The 23,382-nt window shown below is 50.3% G+C and overlaps 1 protein-coding gene across 8 annotated transcripts in view; it reads left to right on the top strand.

The window, feature by feature from the left end:
• TMCO4 (transmembrane and coiled-coil domains 4) overlaps positions 1-23,382 on the top strand; it is an 89,013-nt gene that overhangs the window by 58,183 nt on the left and 7,448 nt on the right. For all 8 annotated transcript variants that reach the window (XR_015768014.1, XM_028108480.2, XM_028108484.2 and 5 more), the window contains one exon: positions 18,019-18,136. Coding sequence is in view for 7 of the 8 variants with exons in the window: in XM_028108480.2 (XP_027964281.1) it covers positions 18,019-18,136 (118 nt within the window). In the remaining variant the exon portion in view is untranslated. The remainder of the gene's footprint in view (positions 1-18,018; positions 18,137-23,382) is intronic.

A 23,382-nucleotide genomic window follows, 5' to 3' on the forward strand; every position in this document is an offset into this window, starting at 1 on the left:
GCAAATGTTTGTGCCTTTGGGCAGGAAATACATGCAGCCAGAATTCCCAGAGATGAACAGGCCCCTTCCGATGGCCCATCTGCCAGCCAACGGGATGAATGTGCTTTGGGAGTGACGGACCCTCCAACCAAGGGTATTTCTGGCTCTGGCAGGTGGCAGGGGTAAGGGAGCAGCACCGGGTGCCAAGAAGAGCCACCGTCCAAGCACTCGCTGAGAGGGTCTGGGCCCCAGATTGTAATGGATTGTTCATTTTTCTCTGTGTTTGCTTTAAAAGGTTTCAAAAATTAAGTAGTTGGAAAGTAAGCCCAATTCAGACTGACTCATGGTAGCAGGCTGAGCCAGGAAATGGCCACGTGAACCAAAAAATCAGTCCTGTTTCAGTTTATTGATGCATTTATTCTCCTCTTCGTTCCAAAAGGATTTGAGGGGAATTAATTAGAGGCATTACACATTGTCTCTGCCTAGTAGCCCTGTCCACGTAGTCAGCGAGACATCTGAGATGCGCCAGCCCTCCTGTCGGCAAATTCATTCCTCAAATAATAGGCTGCTGGGCCTGCTGCACTCTGGGCCCTGGAGTGAGTTCATTAAGTGGGACCTGGCCCCCCCATCCCTGCTCCATCTGTAAGCTGGTGCCACCTGATCAGTTTTCCTGTATCTTCAAGATGCAAGGGATCGTGGCAGCCAAGGCAGATGACATCAAGAAGGAGCACTGGACCTAGATTCTAGAAACCCGAGTTCAAATTCAGGCTCTGCTACTCTGTTACTCTCTGGGTGCTCTGAAGGCAAGTCACTCCACCTCTGAGCTTCAGGCTGATTGGTAAAATAGGGACACTGATGCCTCTCAGGCTGGTTCTGGGATTTAGTAACTTCTGTTTATTGAACACTTAACCACGTACCAGGCACAGCGCTAAGCACTTTGCATAACATACAAACAGCTCTGAGATGTAGGTATTGATATTCCTGTTTTGCCTGTGAAGAGGTTGAAGGCAGGGACTCTGCCATTTCCTTCTCCCCTGTGTCACCAGCCCCTGGAACAGAACCTGGAACAGGGCAGAGGTGCGATCATGTACAAATGGCAGACCCAGGGTTCAACTCTAGCCCCTCCACTAGCCTTTCCATGTAGTGGATGTGACAATACAGTGCTTGCCACGCAGTGGACCCTCAGTAAACAAGAACTCCTTTCTCCCGTCTCCATTAGCTTATCCAGGCGGATGTCTCTGGGCTGTAATGCACACCGCTTCTGAGCTTGCCATAAGACAGGAACATCTTTAGATGGCAGCTCCCAGGGGAGGAATGATTCAGCAGAACATGGGATCCATTTGCTGTTTTCATCTAAACTAACAGGGTCTTTCTGCCGGGCTTGGCCACAGATTAGGCTGCTGACTCCCTTGGAAAGGCACTTGCATCCTCTTGGAGATAAAGACACCCTTGATTTTGGCACTTGCCACCTGCTGAAATGCATTTATTCACACAGGGAACCTGGGTTGTCACGGTTGTATGAAGAAGGCAAGGCTTGGAGGGCTTGTCTCACCTGGCCTCTGGGGCTTGACCTCTCTGCTCCACCATCAACCCACAGGGCAGAGCCACCAGCCCCCGGTGCCTACAGATGAGTCCACTTACCATTTGGGGGTCCTCCAGAAATCAGCCTATCTCCCTGGCCTGTCTCTCCTACCACCCCGTCTGGGCATTTGTAGACGTGCTTCCTCCTCCTAACTGTAACGTAGGAGAGTTAACTCTATGAGAAGTTATAGAAGGATCTGCCAATAACTACCCAGAAGGCCACAGTTCTCTGTGCCACAGGGTTAAAATCATGCGCTCAGGGTCGGAGAGCCCTGGGTTCAAATCCTGACTCCACTGCTAACCCTGTGACCCAGTGCAGGTTACATATGTTCTTCAAGCCTTCCTCATGAGTGAGGTGGAACTAATGACACCCACCTCGTGGGGAGATACAGTGAAGATAAAGAAAACGGCACATAGTGGGCACCTTGCACCAGCCTGACACGTAGGAAATGCTTGATCACTGGCTATGATACGGTAGGTGGTTTGAGTGTTGAAAGCATTAGAACATTGGAAGGGCCACTCAACACTCAGTCTGATCACAGTTTGGTGATCCAAGGGCATTTCACAACATCCTTGGGGTCGGTCAGCAAGGGCCTCAGTGCATTCTCCCATCCCATGAACACCAGGAAGTACAGACTTCTACATGCAGGTTCCAAGGGACTGTTCAGAATCCTCTGGTTCAGACCTCCACGCATATAGGATCCCCTTGGCCTCATCCGTCAGAGGTGTCTACCAGCCTCTGCTTAATTGCTTCTGGTGACGGGAAGCTTACTACTCTGCCCCAGGGTGGTTAGGAATTTAGGAACGAGTCAGTTTCATCTGAGCATCAATGGCCTGTGGCCTGGGGGATGTCAGGTTCTGCCCAGGGCATCTGCTAAGGCTGCTCATGTTCAGATGTTGTCCAGGGGGGCTGCTGGCATGGCGACAGAGCCCCAAGCCCTACATGGGTGGCCCACACGTCCCCAGGTCTGCTCCTGGGATTTTCAGAAACATGATTCTCTCTCTTTTGCACCCAGAGCTAATCAGAGTCCCATCAAGCAAACTCACAAGACACAGTGCTGGGAACTGAATGCTGATTCATTAGGTCACCAATAATTGTCACCCTCCGATGACAGCAGATGGAGCAGATGTCCATGCTCACTGCCCAAGCTCCTAGGGAAACAGATTATCTGCCAGAATTTCCGTGGTGAACACAGAGCTAGGAAGGGGATGGTCTCTAGGAGTGTTCCTTTTCCTGGCCATGGTCAGCCCTGGTGACCACCCCCCAGTCTCCCAGTCTCGTGGACAGATCCCACCTCTCATGGCCATTCGCAGTTTCCTTCCCTCCCTGGGACTCCCCTCACTCAGAATCTTGTGTAAGTCCGTCCTCTGTGTGAGTCCCGGTTGATAAGCGTGGAAGAATCCAGACGCTGTGTAGAGAAGGTGCACTCCCATGGGGGTTGGGTGGATTCCAACCAGGGAAGAAAACACCGCAAGTCCCATTGATTTACATATTAATTAACCATCTCAGTTCACAGCATTCTGTAATGGAAACTGTTGGGGTTTTTCCTTGTAGCTAAGATGCCCACGATCATCCAGCCTGCTTAGCCAGTTTTTGTCAAACTGCCGTCTTGTAAAACATGGCCTGGCCTGTTTTGCAACAGAAGATAAAAAGTTCCCACCTGTGGGTCAGTGTGTCCCCCATACTTGGCGTTTTAATGACAGGGTCTGAGATTTGGGGCTCCTGCCCCTGCCACCCCAGCATGGAATGTCCCCATGTGAACTCTGAGCTTTCAGGTCTCTAGAATGTTCTTCATTATTGTTTATTTCTTCCATCTTTTGTTCACTCATTTTCTCAAACGTCCATTTATTAATTTTTGCAAAGCCCCATCTCCTTCCTCAAAGGACTCACAGGACTTCTTAGGGAATACAGCCTCAAATGCAACAGCTTAAGGATAAATGTAGACATGAGGAGCAGAAGGAACACTTGTGTGAGTAGAGGCCTGAGCCAATTGGGAAGCTCAGATGCAGAAGAGCAGGGCCTGGAGCAGAAGGAGCTCGGACCCCGCAGCCAGGCCTGGATCCGAATTCCAGCTCTGCCGCTCACTAGCCCCGCAAACAGGTGCATGCACTTAGTCCCTGTGCCTCAGTCTCCTCGCCTGTGAAATGGGTCTAGTAGTACTTTCTTCAGAGGCTGAGCAAGGGGGATAATATATGTAAGCACTCAGCAGAATGGCTGGCAAGTAGCATTCAGCAGCCACTAGGTTTGTCACTGTTCCTGTTATTATATGTTCTCCTGTGATTACCCAGTTGCGATAACTGAGCTGTGAATTTTGCTATTAGCTTCCTAGCAAGCAAAGTTGTGGAAAGCCACGACTGCAGATTTCTCACTTCCGGGAGGGAGCGTGGAGATGCCAGCTCCATGGGTAGCGAGACGCTCTGTTTCTCCCTGACTTATTCTGTCCGAGAGCACACCCTTGCCTTTTAGGAGCTGAGTGCTCAGGTTCAGAGCCTCAAACATCTCTGCCTTTGGTTAGCTAGAAAGGTCTCTACTGGAAGTTACAAACCTGGAACCGCGAGGACAATGTCGTGGTTGGGAATGATCTCCCCAGGGTGCCTCCTAGTTATCAGGAAGGTTGGCGCAGGGGCTTCTTTGGAAACTCAGACGGGAGGTGATGATCTCTTGAGCTGTCATGAGCAGCCGGGTATTGAGGAGACTGCTAATCAGGTGACAAGTCCCCGGTTGCATTTCCATTTGGGTGATTTTACATTTTGTCATTTAGCGGTTGCTGGAAATTGCAGGGACCGTGGTTGAGCCTGGATCACAGGCTCAGACAACAGTGGAAAGCATGGTTTTTAGTTCACCCTGCCACACTCTCCTGAAGTTTGAGAGAGAACAACTGCTCATCTCCAAAACAAGAAACCATCTTTCCAAGGTGGAGAGTGGGGAAGGGAGCTGATATTCGTGGAGCACCAGCTATGTGCCGGGCGGGAAGAGGACCCCTCTTGATCTTGGAAGGTGTGGGCATTATTACAACTGGAAGCAGGTGTTACATTTTCCATTTTCACCGATGGGAAGCCAGAAGCCCAGAGAGGTTAAGCGACTTGTCCAAGGACACACAGCTAGTAATCTGGGATTACACACAGCACATCTGGGATGCTAACGCGGGTGCGTCTGACTCCAAACCATCTCCTGTGAACCCTTCTCTTATGCTGCATCTCATGATAAGCTTGCTGCCCTCAAGTTGCCTATAATCTAGTTAGAATAGATACCAGCCTTAGAACATAAATAACAGTAGCAAATGCTGCATTGCATGGGCCTCGACATGAAGCAGCTCAAAGGAGAGAGAGCCTTTCCTTCCAGGAGGCAGGGATGGCTTCAGGGAGGTGGTGGCAAGCCTGGAAGAAAAGGTGAGCCTTGACAAGCTGGGAGGAAGACAGGATGCCTCTGAGCCCAGGACTGGCAATAGCAAAGATCCAGAGGGAGGAAGGTGAACAGTCTGGGGAGGGCAGGCAACAGGAGCCCAGGTTTCTCTGGGAAGTTGGGAAAAGTAAGGTTGGAGAGGAGAGCAGGGTCCAGAACTCAGGGGCCTGATCTGTCGAATGGAACGCAGAGACCCGGATGCAGGTGCTGCCTCGAGTCTTTGATATGAGCACCTTTTTCCCTTGCTGTGTTTGTTTATCCACCGGTCAGCAGAGACCTGCTCAGGGGACAGAGGTCAGCCAGACTCCCTGGGGAGGACTCGGAAGGGATGGGACCTCCCTGCCAACCACATCCCCTCCCCGTCCTTCGGCATCCCCACCTGCGGCTGCACCTGCCCACCCATCTGCATGTCCTGGGGGCCTCTCTTCTCACTCTCCTTCCCCAGGGCTGGGGCTGGGTGAGCCGCATCGCACGAAAAAACCAGCTGACCGAGTGCCCTTCCCACGTGGTGTCATCAGCCGTCACAGCCAGCCTGGGAGGGAGGGCCGTGCTATCCGGTGCTCAAGAGAATAGGCTCAGAGAGCCCGGGGAACTTGTCCACAGTCACACAGATGTAAGTGAAGACTCCCACAGCAGGCCTCTCTCTACCGCCCACAGGGACCCTCGACTGGTCCCTTTCATTTTTAAAGATTGAAAGAGAGCATGAATGGGGAAAGGGGCAGAGGGAGAGAATCCTCAAGCAGACGCCCCACTGAGCGCGGAACCTAGGTCGGGACTCGATCTCACGACCCTGAGATCATGACCAGAGCTGAAACCAAGAGTTGGACGCTTAACTGACTGCGCCCCCCAGAAGCACCCCGCCCTTTAATTTTTTAGCTGAGCGTTTACACAACCTGCCCCGACTGCACAGCTGGTAAAGGCAGAACCAGGGCCAGACCCCTCTTCTTATGGCTCCTCTCAGGGGTCCCTGGGGGAACAGGTGCTCTGCAGTGTGGTCAGCCCACCCCCTGGCAGAGCGCCCTCACCCTCTCTAACCTGAATGGCATTCCAGGAAGCCCCTAGCGTAGTGCCAGGCCCTGGAGACCACTGGTGGTCGCCACAGCACCACCTTGTGGTGGGAAAGGGCTCCTCCAAGCCCAGCGCAGGCTGGTTTTCAGCGAGTGGTACCTGGGGAGGGTCTACAGACTGCCCTTATTGAGGGCTTGTGCGGAGCCGAGAAGCTGCTCCTGCTTCCTGAGAAATTCCCATGCCACCCAGTTACAGCCTTCTTGTTTGCATTTATTAGGCACCAAAGATACAGAGAGGGGAAGGGACTGATATTTATCGAATCCCCGCTATAACAGGTGTTTCCAGACCTCATCCCCTGGAACCTTCCCAGCAGCCCCGCAAGTTAGGGATTCTTGGGCCATTTCCAGATGAGGACACAGAGAGGTGCCCTCTGGTCCTGACTCCCCAGCTAGGCAGCGCAGGGCCAGCCTCAGACCCCTGCTTACACATTCTCCAAGCAAAAGCTCTGCCCATCCAAGCACAACTGCCCAAAGTGTGCTGCCATTTCAGTGACCTCATGTTTTTGCAGATGAAAATCAGGAGGAAATGGTCTGATAAAGAATTTCTTATAAGAAAATACAAAGAAAAATTGGATCTTTTTTGAAAATGACCGAAACTCTATAAAAGCTGTGTGGCGCATTTTAAAAATGAAAGGAATTCAGGTGGGGTTATTTTTGAGAATTCCACAGCATCCCAGAGGACACCAGCAGGCCCCTGACGGGTGAGAGACCCAAGTGGAGAAAGTCATTGCCAGAGAGATGGAAGAGCAAAGGCTAAGTTCATGATGTGTCACCGGTGACCTGGGCTTAGGCCCAGAGGTCCATGAATGCACACTCATGCTCACAGGGACATTCAGAGATGCTGGCTGCTGCTGGACCTTGGCCGTTCCACAATCTGGGGCTCTGCCGTTTGGCGGGGCCGCTCATGCAAAGAGATGGCGGAGTTTGTCCTACAGACTTATTACCACCAGCAGGTTGATCCATGCTCTCTGCCCTGACTGTCCCTCGCCAGCAATCACTGCACCATCCATTTCGAGTGGAATAAAGAGTTGTAAAGCAGCACTCCCCAAATTAAAGGAAATCATTCAGAGATGAGAAACAAGGAGGAAGCAGAAAATGAGAGCCGTAAGCACATTCCCTGGCTGGAGGGAGGAAAAAAAATATATCTCTTGGGGGAATTCGGAGACACAGGACCATGCCTCACTTGGATTTAGGGTTAAGATGTTTATCACCTACAGGCTCCAGGAATCCCCCAAGTCAAACAACTGACACCAGACTACTCGGAGAAAATAGGTCCTCAATCCAGGCCACACAGATGGATCCCATATAAGACCAGCTTTAAAAACGAGCTCATAATCCAGACTTCTAAAACACACAAGTTAAAAACCCACCACCTGGAAAAGTTACAGAAACAACAAGCATCAGGGATGGACCCTCAATCTTTGAAAGAACCATCTGAAGGATCCCCCCTAAAAAAAAAAGTAGGTTTACAATTATTAAGGACTTAAATTGAAACATTATCAATAAGTTGAAAGTAGAAGACACCGGGAAAAAAACAGGGAGATTTGAAAATAAGTCAAATTGAAACTTGTAGAAGTGAAAAAAAAAAAAAGTCATTGGGATGAAAACTTTAATGGATGGGTTAAATGGTAGATTAGACAAAGGGAGAAAGAGAGATCATGAATCGGAAGATTGATGTGAAGAAATTACTCACAGTGGGGGCGCCTGGGTGGCTCAGTTGTTAAGCGTCTGCCTTCGACTCAGGTCATGATCCCAGGGTCCCGGGCTCCCTACTCAGCGGAAAGCCTGCCTTTCCCTCCCCCACTCCCCCTGCTTATGTTCCTTCTCTTGCTGTGTCTCTCTCTGTCAAAATAAATAAATAAAATCTTAGAAAGAAAGAAAGAAAGAAAGAAAGAAAGAAAAAAGAAAGAAAAGAAAGAAAGAAAGAAGAAAGAAAGAAAGAAAAAGAAAGAAGAAAAAGAAAGAAGAAAGAAAGAAAGAAAGAAAGAAAAGAAAGAAAGAGAGAGAAAGAGAGAAAGAGAGAAAGAAAGAAAGGAAGGAAGGAAGGAAGAAGGAAGGAAGGAAGGAAGGAAGAAAGAAAGAAAAAGAAAGAAAGAAAGAAAGAAAGAAAGAAAGAAAGAAAGAAAGAAAGAAAGAAAAAGAAAGAAGAAACAAAGAAAGAAAGAAAGAAAGAAAGAAAGAAAGAAAGAAAGAAAGAAAAGAAAGAAAAAGAAAGAAAGAAAGAAAGAAATTACCCACGATGCACCAGGGAGAGGTAAGGAGCCAGGACATGGAGAGAAGTTCAGAGCTTAATGGTTGCGTCATATCAGTTCCGAAAGAAGACAGTGGGAGAGAGAGATACAGTTTATTGACTGAGCATTTTCCAGAATTGATTCCTGAGATTCAAGGAGCATGAGTCTTGAGTAGGAGAACTATTTTATACACACACCCATCATAGCGAGATTGTAGAACTGCCCGGAAAGCTCAGCTAGACTGATGAGACTTCTCAAAACAGTAGAAGCCAGAGGAAAAAGAAAAAGAACGGTCGATCTAAAATTCTATGTGTGGTGAAACTATCGTTCAAGATAAAGGACAAAATACAGTTATTTTTAAACTGAGCAAGTTTACTTCTAACAGACCTTTGCTGCAATAACCACCAAGGATCTACTTCAAAAAGCAGTGGATGGGGCTCCTGGCTGGCTCAGTCGGTGGAGCGAGTGACCCTTGATCTCGGGGTTGTGAGTTCAAGCCCCACGTTGGTATAGAGATTACTTAAAAATAAAATCTTTAAAAACGAACAACAAAAAGGAAAGGCAGTGACGATTACTGTGACAATATAGAGAAACATCTAGCACGGTGCCCAGAACCCGGGACCATATTTCTCCCTCTTAGCAGTATCTGTTCACCCACTTGGTTTGGCGGATGTACCAGAGATGACCAAAACAAGAGGTCACATACCCTGGGCCTGGTGCACACATCAGGATGTTAACCTTTTAGCAAATTTTAACCTGCTAATGTGTCTCCTGAATCAGCCAAATTGGAAATGCTCATCTTGGCAGGTTGTGTGTGTTCTGTATTTAAAATACAATTTTGGAAGATGTCACGGTTGTCCATAAACATAGTTCGGTTCAAGGTTCTATTTGATAGCCAAGGGGAAAGGAACAGGAGGGTAGGAGAGAACGTGTAGGAATAATCAAATGTCAGGACGCCACTTACTGTGTGAACGGGGACAAACTGCTTAGTGTCTCTGAGGCGTGCTTTTCCCATCCTAGAATGGGAGTAGTCCCGCTTACCTTCTGGGATCCTCATGAAGAGTTATGAAATAATATGCATAGAAAGCACTTAGCCTCTCCCAAAGTAAGCTGTGATGACAATAATGATGATAAAGAAACGAAGAAGGGGGGTTATAAAATCGAATTCTAGAATTTTATTTACAGGGGGGAAAGAAAACAGAAAACCTTTGCTGCAAGATCTCTCCCTTCAATTTCATTCCCAGCCCCTACGAAGTTGGACCAACATTACCACCCCCGATGTCTGCAAAATAAACCCAAGGCAGGGGCACCTGGGTGGCTCAGTCGGTTAAGTGTCTGCCTTCGGCTCAGGTCATGGTCCCAGGGTCCTGGGATCGAGCCCCGCATCGGGCTCCCTGCTCAGCGGGGAGCCTGCTTCTCCCTCTCCCACTCCCCCTGCTTGTGTTCCCTCTCTCGCTGTGTCTCTCTCTCTCTCTCAAATAAATAAAATCTTAAAAAAAAATAAACCCAAGGCAAAAGAGCTTGTGGATAAGCTCACACAGATACATTTCAGCCGCCTGGCCCTTGAATTCCTAAGTTCCCACTTGGCTGAAAACGGTTTCTGAGTCACCACTAGATACCAGCTGACATGCAGAACAGACTGCCGTTCGGTCACCTGGCCCTTTCATCTCCGTGATAGCAGACTTCACGTTGGACGTGATTTATGTCCCTCACATGGAACTGCACTCACCAGTTGCCTTGTCCTCAGACAGACCAGGCTTTTGTCCCCCGGATGAGAGCGAGGAGAGGTCAGGCATGCAGATGAATGTCCAGGGTCCTGGGATGCTGGTGCCGGCCTCACCACTTTGCATGGCCCAGTCAAAGAGACGGGAATCGAAGGCGGCGGGGGTGGGGGGGGTGGATAAAGCCTTACTCATTCCCTCAGGAATTCATCCCAGATCCTTACAGTCTATCCAGACGGGCTCCCTGAGGTGATTCTTTCCAGTGTGAACCTCATTCTTGTGGGGGGGATGGGGGATAGTCAGAGCCTCCCTTTCTCCAGCCCCCTTCCTGCCCAGCCTCCCTCCCTCTCTGGCTGCCTCTGTCCGTGTGCTTAGCGTGTGTGTGTGTATTTGGAGCGGATTTTGTTTCTGTTAGATGCAGTGCATATCATTTCCTTCAAGGTTTGTTTTCTGGACCCGCAGTCAAGAGATAATTTCCTCCTTCATTTCCCGCCTTATCGCTCCCTGCACACATGACCCCCTGCCAGGAGGGAGAAAATGCTGCTTTTTTAGCTTCTCAAGTTTGAGATCCTTTGGTCTTTGCAGGCCAGGGGAATCTCATTATTGACAACGTGATAGGCATGTGGGAGTGTGTGATGTCACCTTTCCAGCCGTTTGATGAGATTTCTGTGAACTCCTAGAGGGGGTTGTTTGGAAATACCTGGAAAGCTCTGGACAAGCCTGCCTCACTTGAAGAAAGCCCACTGTTATGGACAAGACACAATGACAAAGGGGTCGTTCCCAGTGACAAAGGGTCCCCTTACTGTACAGAAAGATTCTCCACAGGGCTCTTTGGAAGAACCGACCCTACTTGGTATGTTGTAAGAATATTTAGTTTCACAAAAACTTAATTTGTATACAGTTTTCAAGGCCAACGCTATAGTGTAAACAGAACTCTGCCGTCATACAGAAGCTGTCTATCCTCAGCTCTCGATTTTTTTTACAAGAGGGAGAGAGGAGGGGGAGGGGCAGAGAGAGAGAGAGAGAGAGAGAGACTCTCAGACTCCCCGCCCAGCACCAAGCCCGACCCAGGGCTCGATCTCATGACCCTGAGACCGTGACCTGAGCCGAAATCAAGAGTCAGACGCTTTCCCGACTGAGCCCTCCAGGTGCCCCCAGCTCTTGATTTTTTTTTTTTTTTTTGAAAAGCTAAGACCATCTTCAGAGGGTCAGGTGGTAAAAGGGTCCTGTCAGGCATGCAGTGGGAACTGTGGGAAGCGTGAGGAGCGTGCTGGACAAGACATACACTAATTTATCTAGATTCTGCTTGACGGAAGTGAGGACCCATAACTTGGCAACGGGAGCATTCTTTTTTTTTTTTTTAAGATTTTTTATTTATTTGACAGAGACACAGTGAGAGAGGGAACACAAGCAGGGGGAGTGGGAGAGGGAGAAGCAGGCTTCCCGCGGAGCAGGGAGCCCGATGCGGGGCTCGATCCCAGGACCCTGGGATCATGACCTGAGCCGGAGGCAGACGCTTAACAACTGAACCGCTCAGGCACCCCCAACAGGAGCATTCTTAATTCGACTGAACTGCACGCTTAAAGATGGTTAGATGGCAAATTTTGTTATGTGCATTTTATCACAATTTAAAATTTTGTTTAAAGAAAAGTAAGGGAGGAAGTGTTGAACCCCGGTTTAGAGCTCTTCGGCTGCTTCTCTGCAGAGGTTCCGCTCATTGCTGCCACCTACCAGACAGGTAGGTCTGGTAGGTCTCTGCTGAGCCGCGGCAGTGCGTGGGCTAGCGGCCGGCTAGAAGCAGCTGTGTCTCTGTCAGTGGCCGGGCAGTCTCCAAAGACAAACACACGGCCTCACGCCGGCCCTGGAGAATCAATATTCTTTTATTCTATCTGCCAGATGAGGCAGCTGAGAACCCACATGATTGAATAACTGACCTCTCTTCAGACCGCGGTGATGCGGGGATTCGAACCCAGGTTTCTCTCATGCCATAGGCCAGGCCGCTTCCCCGGGACCCGTGATGCCCAGCCTTCTCGAGCACGTGAGCCCTTTCTAATGGCAGACGTCTTCACAGACCTGCCTCTGGCAGCCGTCCCATTTTCAGGGTCTCCTGGTTGAAAAGATATGTGATGACCCAAAGCAACCTTGACCATGACTCCTGGGAGTCACCACAGCATCCTCATAGTCTTGAAATCATGCCACCTGCTGTGTGAGTCCTTGGCGGCATTTGACTGGCCGACGGTTGTTGGTGCTTATGCAGTTTCTTAGGCCCTCAGAGTCACTCTGGAGCTTTGCCGCCCGGAGATTGGGCACCCCTGAGCTGCACCACGGATCAGCTAAAGGCGCTGGCGACCCTGAGTCTTCTTAGGTAGGCCAGACACAAGGGAGTCTATAAATACAGCTGACATCAGGTTCTTCTTGGGAGGGTTACCATGAGCCTTTGGATCATGTTGTCCAAAGCCAGGGGAGGAGACGGGCCAGCATTAGCCTCAGAAGGACCACTCGCTCGTCTGCCCTTTGCAGACTACGGTCGTGCTCGGTAGCCTCCATCCCCCCAGAACAGAGCTCTGGAAATGAGCAACTGAAGAGCTGAGAACAGTGATTAAAGACGCTTCCATTTACTCTCAGCTGGGGTAGCACTCTTCATTTGCTTTTAGCCAGTCTTCAGAGATCCCCAACTGTAGCTGCTGGGAAGGAGTTGTGCCAGAAGGAAAAAAAAAAGAAAAGAAAAAGAAGAAATAACCTCCTTCCATGTATTCTCACCATGAAGCGTTCCTACCGCTCAGTCACGTTGCTTGCTTTCATTCATTCCACAAATAGCTGTGGAGCTCAGCATCTGTGCCAGGTGCTGTTCCAGGCACTGGGGATTCACTGGAGAGCACCAAAAAACCAATCTCAGCCCCGGGGGAGCCTGCATGCTAGTAGGAGACAGACCATAAATGAGGCTTTTAAAAGCAAAACAGGTAGGAAGTCAGAATAGTCTTAAGGGCAATGGAGAAAAATCAAAGAAGGGAGGTGAGGCACGGGGTGTGTGCATTTGTCCACCCTGGGAGGGTGACAGTTAAGCAAAGAGGTGAGGGAGGGGCACCTGGGTGGCTCAGATGGTTAAGGGTCTGCCTTCGGTTCAGGTCATGATCCCAGGGTCCTGGGATCAAGCCCCATGATAGGCTCCTTGCTCAGTGGGGAGTCTGCTTCTCCCTCTCCCTCTCCCTCTCCCCCTGGTTGTGCTCTGTCTCTCTCTTTCAAATAAATAAATAAAATCTTAAAAAAAAAAAAAAGAGGTGAGGGAGGGTGGAGGTGTGGAAATCAGATGGAAGAGCATTCGGGAAGAGGGAAGAGCAAGGCCACGTGGCCGGAGCAGAGTGAGCAAGAAGAAAGCAGGGGAAGGTCACGTGGGCCTTTGAGGGCTGTCACCGTGACTGACTTTTACTCCAGGGGGCGTGGGACCCATGAGAGAGTTTTGAGTACAGGATTGAAATGACTTGACTTTCCTGCAGCATAATTTACACACCACAAAATCCCCCATTCCGAGTGTACAATTCAGTGATACTTAGTCAATACTCAGAGTTGTGCAGCCATCACCATGACCCAATTTTGGACCATTTCCATCACCCCCAAAAGATGCCTCATGCCTATGACTTGCGTTGTAAAGGGATCACTTTGGCTCCTGTGTCAAGAATAAAAACAAGAGGTAGAAGCAAAGAAAGTGTGGGAAAGAAATGTTTTTCACCAAACATGTGAACGACAGAAAGGACTAGAAGTGGAGAGGTAAAGACATGACTGGCAAAGCTTTTCTTTCTTAATTCCTGGAGGCTCAGAGCCTCCTTTACATCAAAGTTCTAACAGGGTAGAGGGCCTCCAGCTTTAACAAAGCAGGATATTTTTTTTTTAATTTTTTTATTGTTATGTTAATCACCATATATTACATCATTAGTTTTTGGTGCAGTGTTCCATGATTCATTGTTTGTTCATAACACCCAGTGCTCCATGCAGAACGTGCCCTCCTCAATACCCATCACCAGGCTAACCCACCCCCCACCCCCCTCCCCTCCAGAACCCTCAGTTTGTTTTTCAGAGTCCATCATCTCTCATGGTTCGTCTCCCCCTCTGACATACTCCCCTTTTCTTCCTCAAAGCAGGATATTTTTTAAAGATTTATTTATTTTGGGGACGCCTGGGTGGCTCAGTCGGTTAAGCGTCTGCCTTCAGCTCAGGTCATGATCCCAGGGTCCTGAGATCGAGCCCTGTATCGGGCTCCTTGCTTGAGAAGCAGGCGGGGAGCCTGCTTCTCCCTCTCTCATTCCACCTGCTTGTGCACGCTTGCTCACTCACACACTCTCTCTCTCTGACTAATAAATTGTAATCTTTAATAAAAAAATATTTATTTTTATTAGAGAGAGAGAACGAGGGGGGAGGGGCAAAAGGAGAAGAAGAGAGAATCCCAAGCAGACTTCACATGCACCGAGCCCGACGAGGGGCTCGATCTCACAACCCTGAGATCATGACCTGAGCTGAAACCAAGAGTCAGTCAGTTGCTTAACTGACTGGGCCACTAAGGGGCCCCACAAAGCAGGATATTAGTAACATACAGAGAATTGTTTTTAAAAGAGAAATCTGGGCACCTGGGTGGCTCAGTCAGTTGAACGTCTGACACTTGACGGCTCAGGTCATTAGCTCGAGGTTGTGAGATCAAGCCCCGAGTTGGGCTGTGTCCTTAGCACAGAGTCAGCTTGAGATTCTCTCTGCCCCTTTCCCTCTGCCCCGCCTTGCTTGCTGGCTCTCTCTAAAGTAAATAAGGAAATCTTTTTTTTTTTTTAAGTGAGAAATCCAAGGCTTGAAGGCCATGTCTCCTGACTTGAAGGTGACTGAACCCATGCTGGATTCCTGCCTCCCTTTACATCAAAAGTCTATTTGTAAAGCTAGAGAACTATCTTCATACCTTAAAAATTCACAAGAAGAGGGGCACCTGAGTGGCTCAGTCGGTTAAGCGTCCGACTCTTGATTTCGGCGCAGGTCATGATCTCAGGGTCATGAGATCAAGCCCCATGTTGGGCTCTGCTTCAGATTCTCTCCCTTTCTCTCTGCCCCTCCCCTGCCCCACAGATGCACACATTCTCTCTCTCTCTCTCTCTCTCTCTCTCTCTCTCAAAAAAAAAAAAAATTCACAAGAAGAAAAGTTGATGGTAGCAATAGAAGTAAATCCAAACATGTTTCAACAAACATTCATTGTCGCTGCAGCAAAAAGGCAGTGAGGACACCGTTGGACAGTAAAGCAGCACCTAGGGAGGGTTTTCTCTATTTTACCCAGAAGGATGAAACCTCCTGGTATTAGAAGGGTTGGGACCAAACGGTGAAATTTGAGATTTGTTCCTTTCCAGCATCTACTATAGCAGCCAGCACCCTCTTTCCCCTGACCCCAGATTCCCGTCCTGGACCATCCCATTCCCAGGACCGGGCAGGTGATGATGACCTGGCATAGAGGAGTCTGCGTTGGGTGGGTCCAAAGTAATTCTCGCCGACTTCCCTCAGCTGATGCCTGTGCATTACCGAGAGCCTGCCACATGGCTTGTCTCCGGGTTTGCAGCCTCGCAGACAACAAACCCTCTTTAAGGCACGTGTCTGAGTGTGGCAAACGGCCTGAGGACCAAGGGCCACCCAGGTGTCATGGATGGGTAAATGTGTTTCCAGCTCACTGCCCACCCTGACTTGATTTGGCTGCATTCTGGACTGTTTTGTGAGGTTCAACTACCGGTCTCAGTTCAAGGTCACAGGCCACTACGTTTTTTTGGCTTTTCCTAACAGCATTCTTTCAGCCACTGGCTCAGGGCAACCCATCAGGAATGCTGCGTTCCCACTGCTGGCCACAAGGGGTCCCCGCCCTCCAGAGAAGGCAAGATCATGTGGGGCTGAGCAGGTACCTTGAGCCGCCAGCCCCCAGAGCAGAGCTGCTGAGCTCAGTCACTGGCCCCAGGTCAACAACCGTTTGGCACTCTGGGAACAGTGATGACCCACACGTGATCACGGTGCTTTGCGTTGTTGGTTCAAACAGCAGAGAGCATGGCCCCAAGGACCCAGCCACTTCCGTCCAAGCAGTCTGGGTTCTGCTTCTCACTACCTGTATGACCTTGGACATGCCCCATCCCCTCTGAGACCCAGTTTCCTCACCTGCCAAGAGCAGGGGTTAGGATAAAATCCCATTCTCTACGGCCTTGCCAGCCACAGAAGCACCCGAAATAACCGTTCTATCAAGGGGCCCCTGAGTCATCCTTGCTGTTCAGAACACACTGCCGGCTTCCTGAAGTTTTAAATCCTTCTGCCAGGTTATCATCGCTCTGGAAACAAAAGGGGTGAAATCAGAATCCTGCGCCATGGCATCTTTCAACATCAGAGACAGGAGAGCCCTAAGAACACTTGATACTCCAGGGGTGCTTGGACACCTGTTAGCCTGGACCAGTGCTGAGCTGGAATCCCAGACCTAGAACAGTTGGAAGCGCTCTGGTTAGAATCTGAAGCCCAGAGAGAGGAAGCCACCAGGCCTGTGGCCCTTGGTGGGAACGTGGAAGACAGGGCAGAGTGGTCCCTCTTGGGCACATTCCCCAGCAGTGTCACTGAGCATGCTGCTTCCCAGGACATACAGACACTCAGAAGCATTAGAAAGAGCCACCTTTGGGGAGAGGCGGAGGCTCAGGGCAAGGGGAGGCCACACTCACTTACCCTGTGCATCGCCTCTGCTGGGTTGTTCCCACGCTGTGACTTAATTCTAAAGACCCTCAAGGCCAGTGGCGTCACCCACTTGTGGGCTCAGAGAAGTTCAGTGACCCGGCCCAGGTCCCATACCCAGAAGTTATTTGAAGCCACGGCTTTACAAAGGCTTTGCAAAATACACATCCTGGCTTCCTTGAGGGACGGAACTTCCTCTTCGTTCATTCACTCAAATCTTTACGGAGCACCAGGCACAGGCCAGGCACTGTTCTAGACCCGGCCGTAGAGCTGGGACGGAGGCGGCAAGAGCACCTGCCCTCACCGCACCCAGAAAGACAGAAACAAGTGGTACGTGCCAAGAAGAAAAGCACAGCAGAGGAGGGGACAGAGAGTGACAGGGGGTCCGGGGGGGACATGCGCCCCTCTCGGTCAGGAGCGGCACTTCTCAGGGTGTGCTCACGCCCGTCTGCGAACTGTTGCATTCTAGTCTGCCCCAAGGTAGAAGAAATGATGCTGTCCTCTTTCTGTGTTTACAGGACAAATGTCCATGGGGCCAGCCCTGGTCTGTTGAATCGCACTTTGAATAAGCCCACCTAAAATGTATCTGAGCCATTTGGTCAGTGAAACTGATGGATGTACCCCCTGCCCTGGGACCCGTCTGCCCCCATTTTCCCTTCCCTCCTGCCTTCCCGCCGCGCCGCCCAGGCCCCAGGGAACTGCTGCCGAGGAGGGCTGGGCATCGCCCCCTCACCCTGATGTACACGATGACCTGGGGCCCGCCGGTCCCTTCTAAAGATATTCCCTCCGAGCCCATGGCTGGTTGGGAGCGTCACGGATGCTGAGAACAGAACCGGGTCCCACCTCAGGCTGTGGCACTTCCGAGCTATGTGATCTTGACAGTGTCTGTGGTTTACCTTAACTCTAAAATAGGGATAATGGGGGCACCTGGGTGACTCAGTCAGTTAAGCATCTACCTTCAGGCTCAGGTCATGATCCCGGGTTCCTGGGATCGAGTCCCACATCAGTCTCCCTGCTTGGTGGAGAGCCTGCTTCTCCCTCTGCCTGCCACTCTCCCTGCTTGTGCTCTCTCACTCTCAAATAAATAGAATATTTTATAAATAAATAAATAAAAGAGGGATAATGGTGCTTTGCAGGAAGAGATCAGCCCCCTGGCCTGCGACTCAGTGTGTGGAAGCCCCCACTACTGTGTGTGCACGTGTGTGTGTGTGTGAGCACGTGTGCGTGTGACATCCATCTCTGCCCCCACTGTTGGAGCGTTCTTTCCAGGACCCGCTGTGGTCAGGGACACTGACCGCCTTTTCTGGGTCTCTCTCCAGATTGCCAAGGGATCATTGAGGATGTCGTCCTGCTGGGCGCACCCGTAGAAGGAGAAGCCAAGCACTGGGAGCCTTTCCGGAAGGTGGTGTCTGGGAGGATCATTAACGGCTACAGCAGGTCTGTCCCAGTCTTGCGCCGGGGGTGACAGTACTAACCGAGCACTTAGTGTGCAGACGCTCGAGGCCTGGCCCCTGTCCTGGAGGATCCCAGGGACCAGTGGGGCTCTGGCCTGTTAGGAGCAAGGTGTTCTGACTGGGGGGGGCGGGGGGAGGACTCTGTCCCCATAGGATGAAGGAACAGGGGCTCCCTGTGTTGGGTCTGAGGCCAGCTTACGGGGTGACAGGAGAGTCCAGGCTGGCCACCATGATCTGGGGGAAAGGCATGTGGTGAGTGGGACGGACTGAAAACCAAAGCTTGGGCCCCAGCAGGGGTCTGCGAATGCCGCCAAGGAGCTCCTGGGGGCGCCGTTCAGCAGTGCGGGAAGGGGTGGGCAAGGGTGTGGGCCAAGCCCCCAGAGCCCCGTTTCAGGTGGGGTAACAGAAGAGTCAGCCGACAATGAGGAGCCAGGACCCACACCGGGCAGCATCCCTCAGCAAGATGTGGGGGGGCCTGTGAAGGCTGGTGGCTGTGAGGCTGGAAAGGAGGTACCCTTTGTTGGGCTTGGTGAAGGGGGACTCGGGAGCTTTGGCCAAGGCCATGCCCCAGACTTTGGGGAAGGGAAGAGGAAGCCCACCGCTGCCGCTGCAGGAGGACCGCCTGCGAAGGTGCTTGGGCCCCTCCAAAGGCAAAGGCTGGGGTGACAGTGTTGAAGAGCAGTGATTTAGAATCACACAGACCTGGGCCTGAATCCTGAAACACAGTCAGCCTCCCGGATTTTAGATAAGGGACGCGCATTTTATGGTCATGACCCAAAGCTCAGGGTATGGACCAGAAGGTGACATTCTAAGCCCTGATCCAAAGAACAGGTTTGGAATTTAGAAAACGGGAAGGTTGGCTGACTTGTTGTGGGCTCCGTGAACACAACTTAAAATATGAACAATTTAGAAAACAAGGAGGTAGGACTCGGAGAAGCAGCCGATCCACTGGGTCATGAACATGACCTTTCTCCCAACCGGCTGGAAACACAACACTAGAGCTCAGAGAAGTCGGAGCTGGAGTGAGGGCCAGTGGGGTCCCCAGCTTCCGCTGAAGCCAGAGGGCAGGGGAGATCACAGGAAAGGCAAAACACAGAGAAAGAGCAAAGTGCTGGATTCCCAATTCTAAAGAATATGTTTCGGGTTTGCAGGGAGAAAGAGGCTCCAAGCTGAGGTTGGGGGTGACGCAGGATCGTCCAACATTCTGTGCCCGAGACCGCAGCTGGGCACGGGAGTGCAAAGATGGGCCTGGTGAGAGAGGTTCACGTCTAGTGGAAAGGACACATACGGAAATAGACAGTTATTAAAAAGTCAAAACTAAAAATGCAGCAGTGCCACAACGTGAGTGGGAAGATATCAGGGATGTTAGACTCTTTACCGCGTGCCGTCCTGTCTCTGTGGTCATGATCTCCTTTAATCCTCCCCCAAACCTTGTGGTGTTAGTACTTTAATCCCCATTTACGAATGAGAAAACTAAGGCCAGTTAAATTTAATTTTGATCTAAGCCCAACCATCCTAAGTAGGACACAAAACTAAATGGAACAGATTTGGGAAGTCTTTATCATTTGATGATTTAGCCCACAGCAACAGCTTATAGTTCAGAGCTCAAGATAAAGATGACTTTTAGCCACAGACAGAGGACATTAGCCAGGACACAGGAGTTCTGACCATCAGTTTAGCTCTCTCACGTATACTCTAAGCTGAGTTCTTAGAATTAGGACATGGTAGGAAGAACGAAGAAACGAAAGACAGAGCCATAATATATAAAGAGCCCATGCAAATCAATAAAAAAACTAATAAAACGTTCAAAGGATATCTACACATAAACTCACAGAATAAATACAATTAATTTTTTTAAAGATTTATTTATTTTAGAGAGAGAGTGTAGGGGGGAGACAAAAGGAGAGGGAGAGAATCTCAAGCAGACTCCCCACTGAGCTTGGAGGCTGATGCAGACCATATCTCATGACCCCGAGATCATGACCTGAGCCAAAATCAAAAGAGTCAGACGCTTAACCAACTGAGCCACCCAGACACCCCACAGTAATACATTTTTTAAAAGATGCCCAACCTCATCATGAGTGAAATAAATGCAAATTAAAATCAGTAAGATACTATTTATCACCCATCGGATTATCAAACATCTGAAATATGAGTAACATTCAGTGCTGGTGAAGATGTGGAGAAATGGGCACTGTCATACACTGTTGATGTGACAGTTGAATTTAGTAAATATTTTTTGGAGAACAAGTGGCCATATCCACCAAAATTTTTAACGTGCCAGTTTTCTGATCCCACACATTCTGATTTCTGTGATCCTGCTGGACTAGATACACAGAAACAGAGGCACAGAGTCATTGCGGGTTTGATGTCCAACGGTCCTCAGTTGGGGCGCCTTGGTGGCTCAGTTGGTTAAGCGTCCGACTCTTGATTTCGGCTCAGGTCATGATCTCAGGCTTGTGAGGTCAAGCCCCAGGTCGGGCTCTGCACTCAGCAGGGAGTCTGCTTGAGGATTCTCTCTCCCTCTCCCTCTGCCCCTCTCCATCCCCCCAAACCCCCCCATGCACTTACTCTCTCTTAAAAAAAAAAAAAAAAAGTACTCAGTTAAAATCTAGGCTCAGCCAGTTACTTGTTGAATAATAGTCCCTCCTGCACAGGGCTTCTGGGGAGATTAAATGACCTTATTTAGGAAAAGGGCAGGCACTTAGTAGGTGTTCAATAAACTGTAGCAGTTATAATAACTGGGCCCATTCACATAGCACATGATTTTTTGGTGCTTTTCATAAACAGCAAAGGGAAGGAATTAAAATTGCATGGGTGCAATATGAAAGCAGCAAAAACTTATTAAACCCATATGTTCTGCTGCAAACCTGAGGCTAATAAGCTTGGTTTTCAATTATTCTGTGAGATCCTGAGCCATCTCTCTAGGGAGACAAAGGAGGAGGAGGAGGAAAGCAGGGAAAGTAGGAGGAAGGAACACAGACCACCATAACTGTAGTTTCTAGCACCAACCAAGATGTCATGGTCTGGGCCCCCAAAGGTGTTTTACTTGCTTCGAACCTCCTTAAGCATGGCGGGGGGGGGGGGGGTGGCGGCGGAGGAGAGTGTTCAGGCCAAAACTACCAAAAACTAAACATTTATAAATGTATAATATAGGGACGCCTGGGCGGCTCAGTCAGTTAGGCATCTGCCTTCAGCTCAGGTCATGATCCCAGGGTCCTGGGATCAAGTTCCACGTCAGGCTCCCTGCTCAGCAGAGAGTCTGCTTCTCTCTCTGCCTCTCCCCCTGCTTGTGCACTCTCTCTGTCCAATAAATGGATAAAATCTTAAAAAAAAATAAAAAAAAAAACTCTCTGCCTAGAAAAGGAAAAGACTCAAGAATGGACACACAGAGGACATGGGACTCATGTCCCCAAAGGAGCATATATTCCAGGCACATGAGGGGCAAATTATTAACAATATCAGGTGGAGGGGCTCAGGGGCACTCCCCGGAGGAGATGATATCCAAGCTGAATTTTGAAAGGATGGATAAGAGCCCACCAGACACGGGGAGACTGGGCCAAGCAAGAGTTCCCAGAGCGGGAGGCATAATCAGACCAGATGCTTCCTGAATATTCACGTGCATGAGCACCGTGTCCGTGATGTGCCGTCTTAGTATACACTCCTGCCCACCCTGGGCAGTAAGATGCAGTGAGGAGACTGAGGCCCAGAGGGGCCAAGCAACTGGCCCAAGCTCACACAGCTAGGAACTGACAAGGCAGGACTAGAGCCTGGCTCTGTGTGGTCCTGTGTGTGGGATTATGGCCCACCCCGGGCGAGAGAGACAGATGCTAGATGGAGAAGGGTCTTGAATGCCAGGGAAGACCCTGTGGTTTGCTCAGCACAGTTTAGAGGATATGGAACCTTCTAACATATGTTCCTGTTCTGTTCCTAAATGTACACAAGGAAGTGCAATTAACTTTTTTTTCAGCAGAAACATTGCAGGCCAGAAGCAATTAACATTTTAAGTTGAGTGTTGTCATAATGAAGACAGAAACAATGTGGAAGGGATGATGCTGACTTGGCTCATTATAACTGTCTATAACAGAAATGTTTACGGACCACCCTCATTCCCAGTATCTGATGCAATTAAGTCATGGTTAGTGCAAGAGAACAACTTGGGTGAATCTTTCTTCTCCACTTGGCCGTCCGCTCTTAGAGACGGTGCTTCTTGGGCCCTCAATATTAAGATAATCACTGGGACTGGTAAGCATTATTCTCTGGAGAAAGTAAAGGAATTTTCTAGAAGAGAAAGCCTACAGGCCGTGGGGAGACACGATCAGCTTCTAAGAGAGAAGGGCCGTGGTCAGATGGGTGTTTCAGGAAAGCCATGGTGGCGTGTGGGAGGGGAGGCCATTGCCTTGATCGCAGGGCTGGGGCAGAGAGACCGGAATGGGGGCAGGTGAGAAGAATCAGCAGGACTCTGGTGGGTTGGCCACTGGGGGAAAGGGGCCTGACATTGCCCCACTGGTTTCTGCCTGGGGGACCGGGCGGATGACAGTAGAAAGGGAGTCAGGGCTGGGGCACTCCGTGTGGGACACCACAGGAGGGCCTGTAGAGGGCCCCCTCAACTCTCTGTCCCAGTCCTTCCAGGGGTTTCTGGGGTGGTAAGCACAGGAGCGCCCTTGTGGTCAGAGACCACCTGTGAGGGGGCCTGGAGAGCGCCCAGGGACCCCGGACTCTGAGCCCCTTCTTGGTTCATGCAGCACTGCAAGAGAGACCCTTCTTCCACATGAGCACACAAATACCATGGTCTCACGTTGCCATGCAAACCAGAGTGGGAGTCAGTCCCAATAAAACACAACCAGATGTGCTAAGTTGGATGCAAGTCCCCCGCCCCCTGCAGAGGGGAGACAAGCAGTGTCCACTTGCACAAACCTGCTGAGCAGTGAGGCCAAGTGCTCGGCTCGCGGCTGGCCCGGCTTCAACTGGACAAAGTCAAGGGTTCAAGGAGAAGGCTGTCTCGTGGGCCCCTCTGACCATGTCCTCCGTGGACAGTGCTCACGGTACCTGAAGAAACAGGTAGCACGGGGTCCAGGGTTATTTTCCCTCAATCCTGTAGGGGTGTGTCTGGCTAGGGATGAGGGTGCCAGGAGTGGGCTTCACCGCACCCGTGCAAGTGAAGGTGTGTTCCCAGGGCAGGACCTGCCTGGGCAGCCAGCCTTGCCGCCTCCAAGATGGCTGAGGGCA

This window comes from Eumetopias jubatus, unplaced genomic scaffold (assembly GCF_037043125.1).
Source record: "Eumetopias jubatus isolate StellerSeaLion01/CBP00866 unplaced genomic scaffold, mEumJub1_p1.0 scaffold_4, whole genome shotgun sequence".
Taxonomy (NCBI): domain Eukaryota; kingdom Metazoa; phylum Chordata; class Mammalia; order Carnivora; family Otariidae; genus Eumetopias; species Eumetopias jubatus.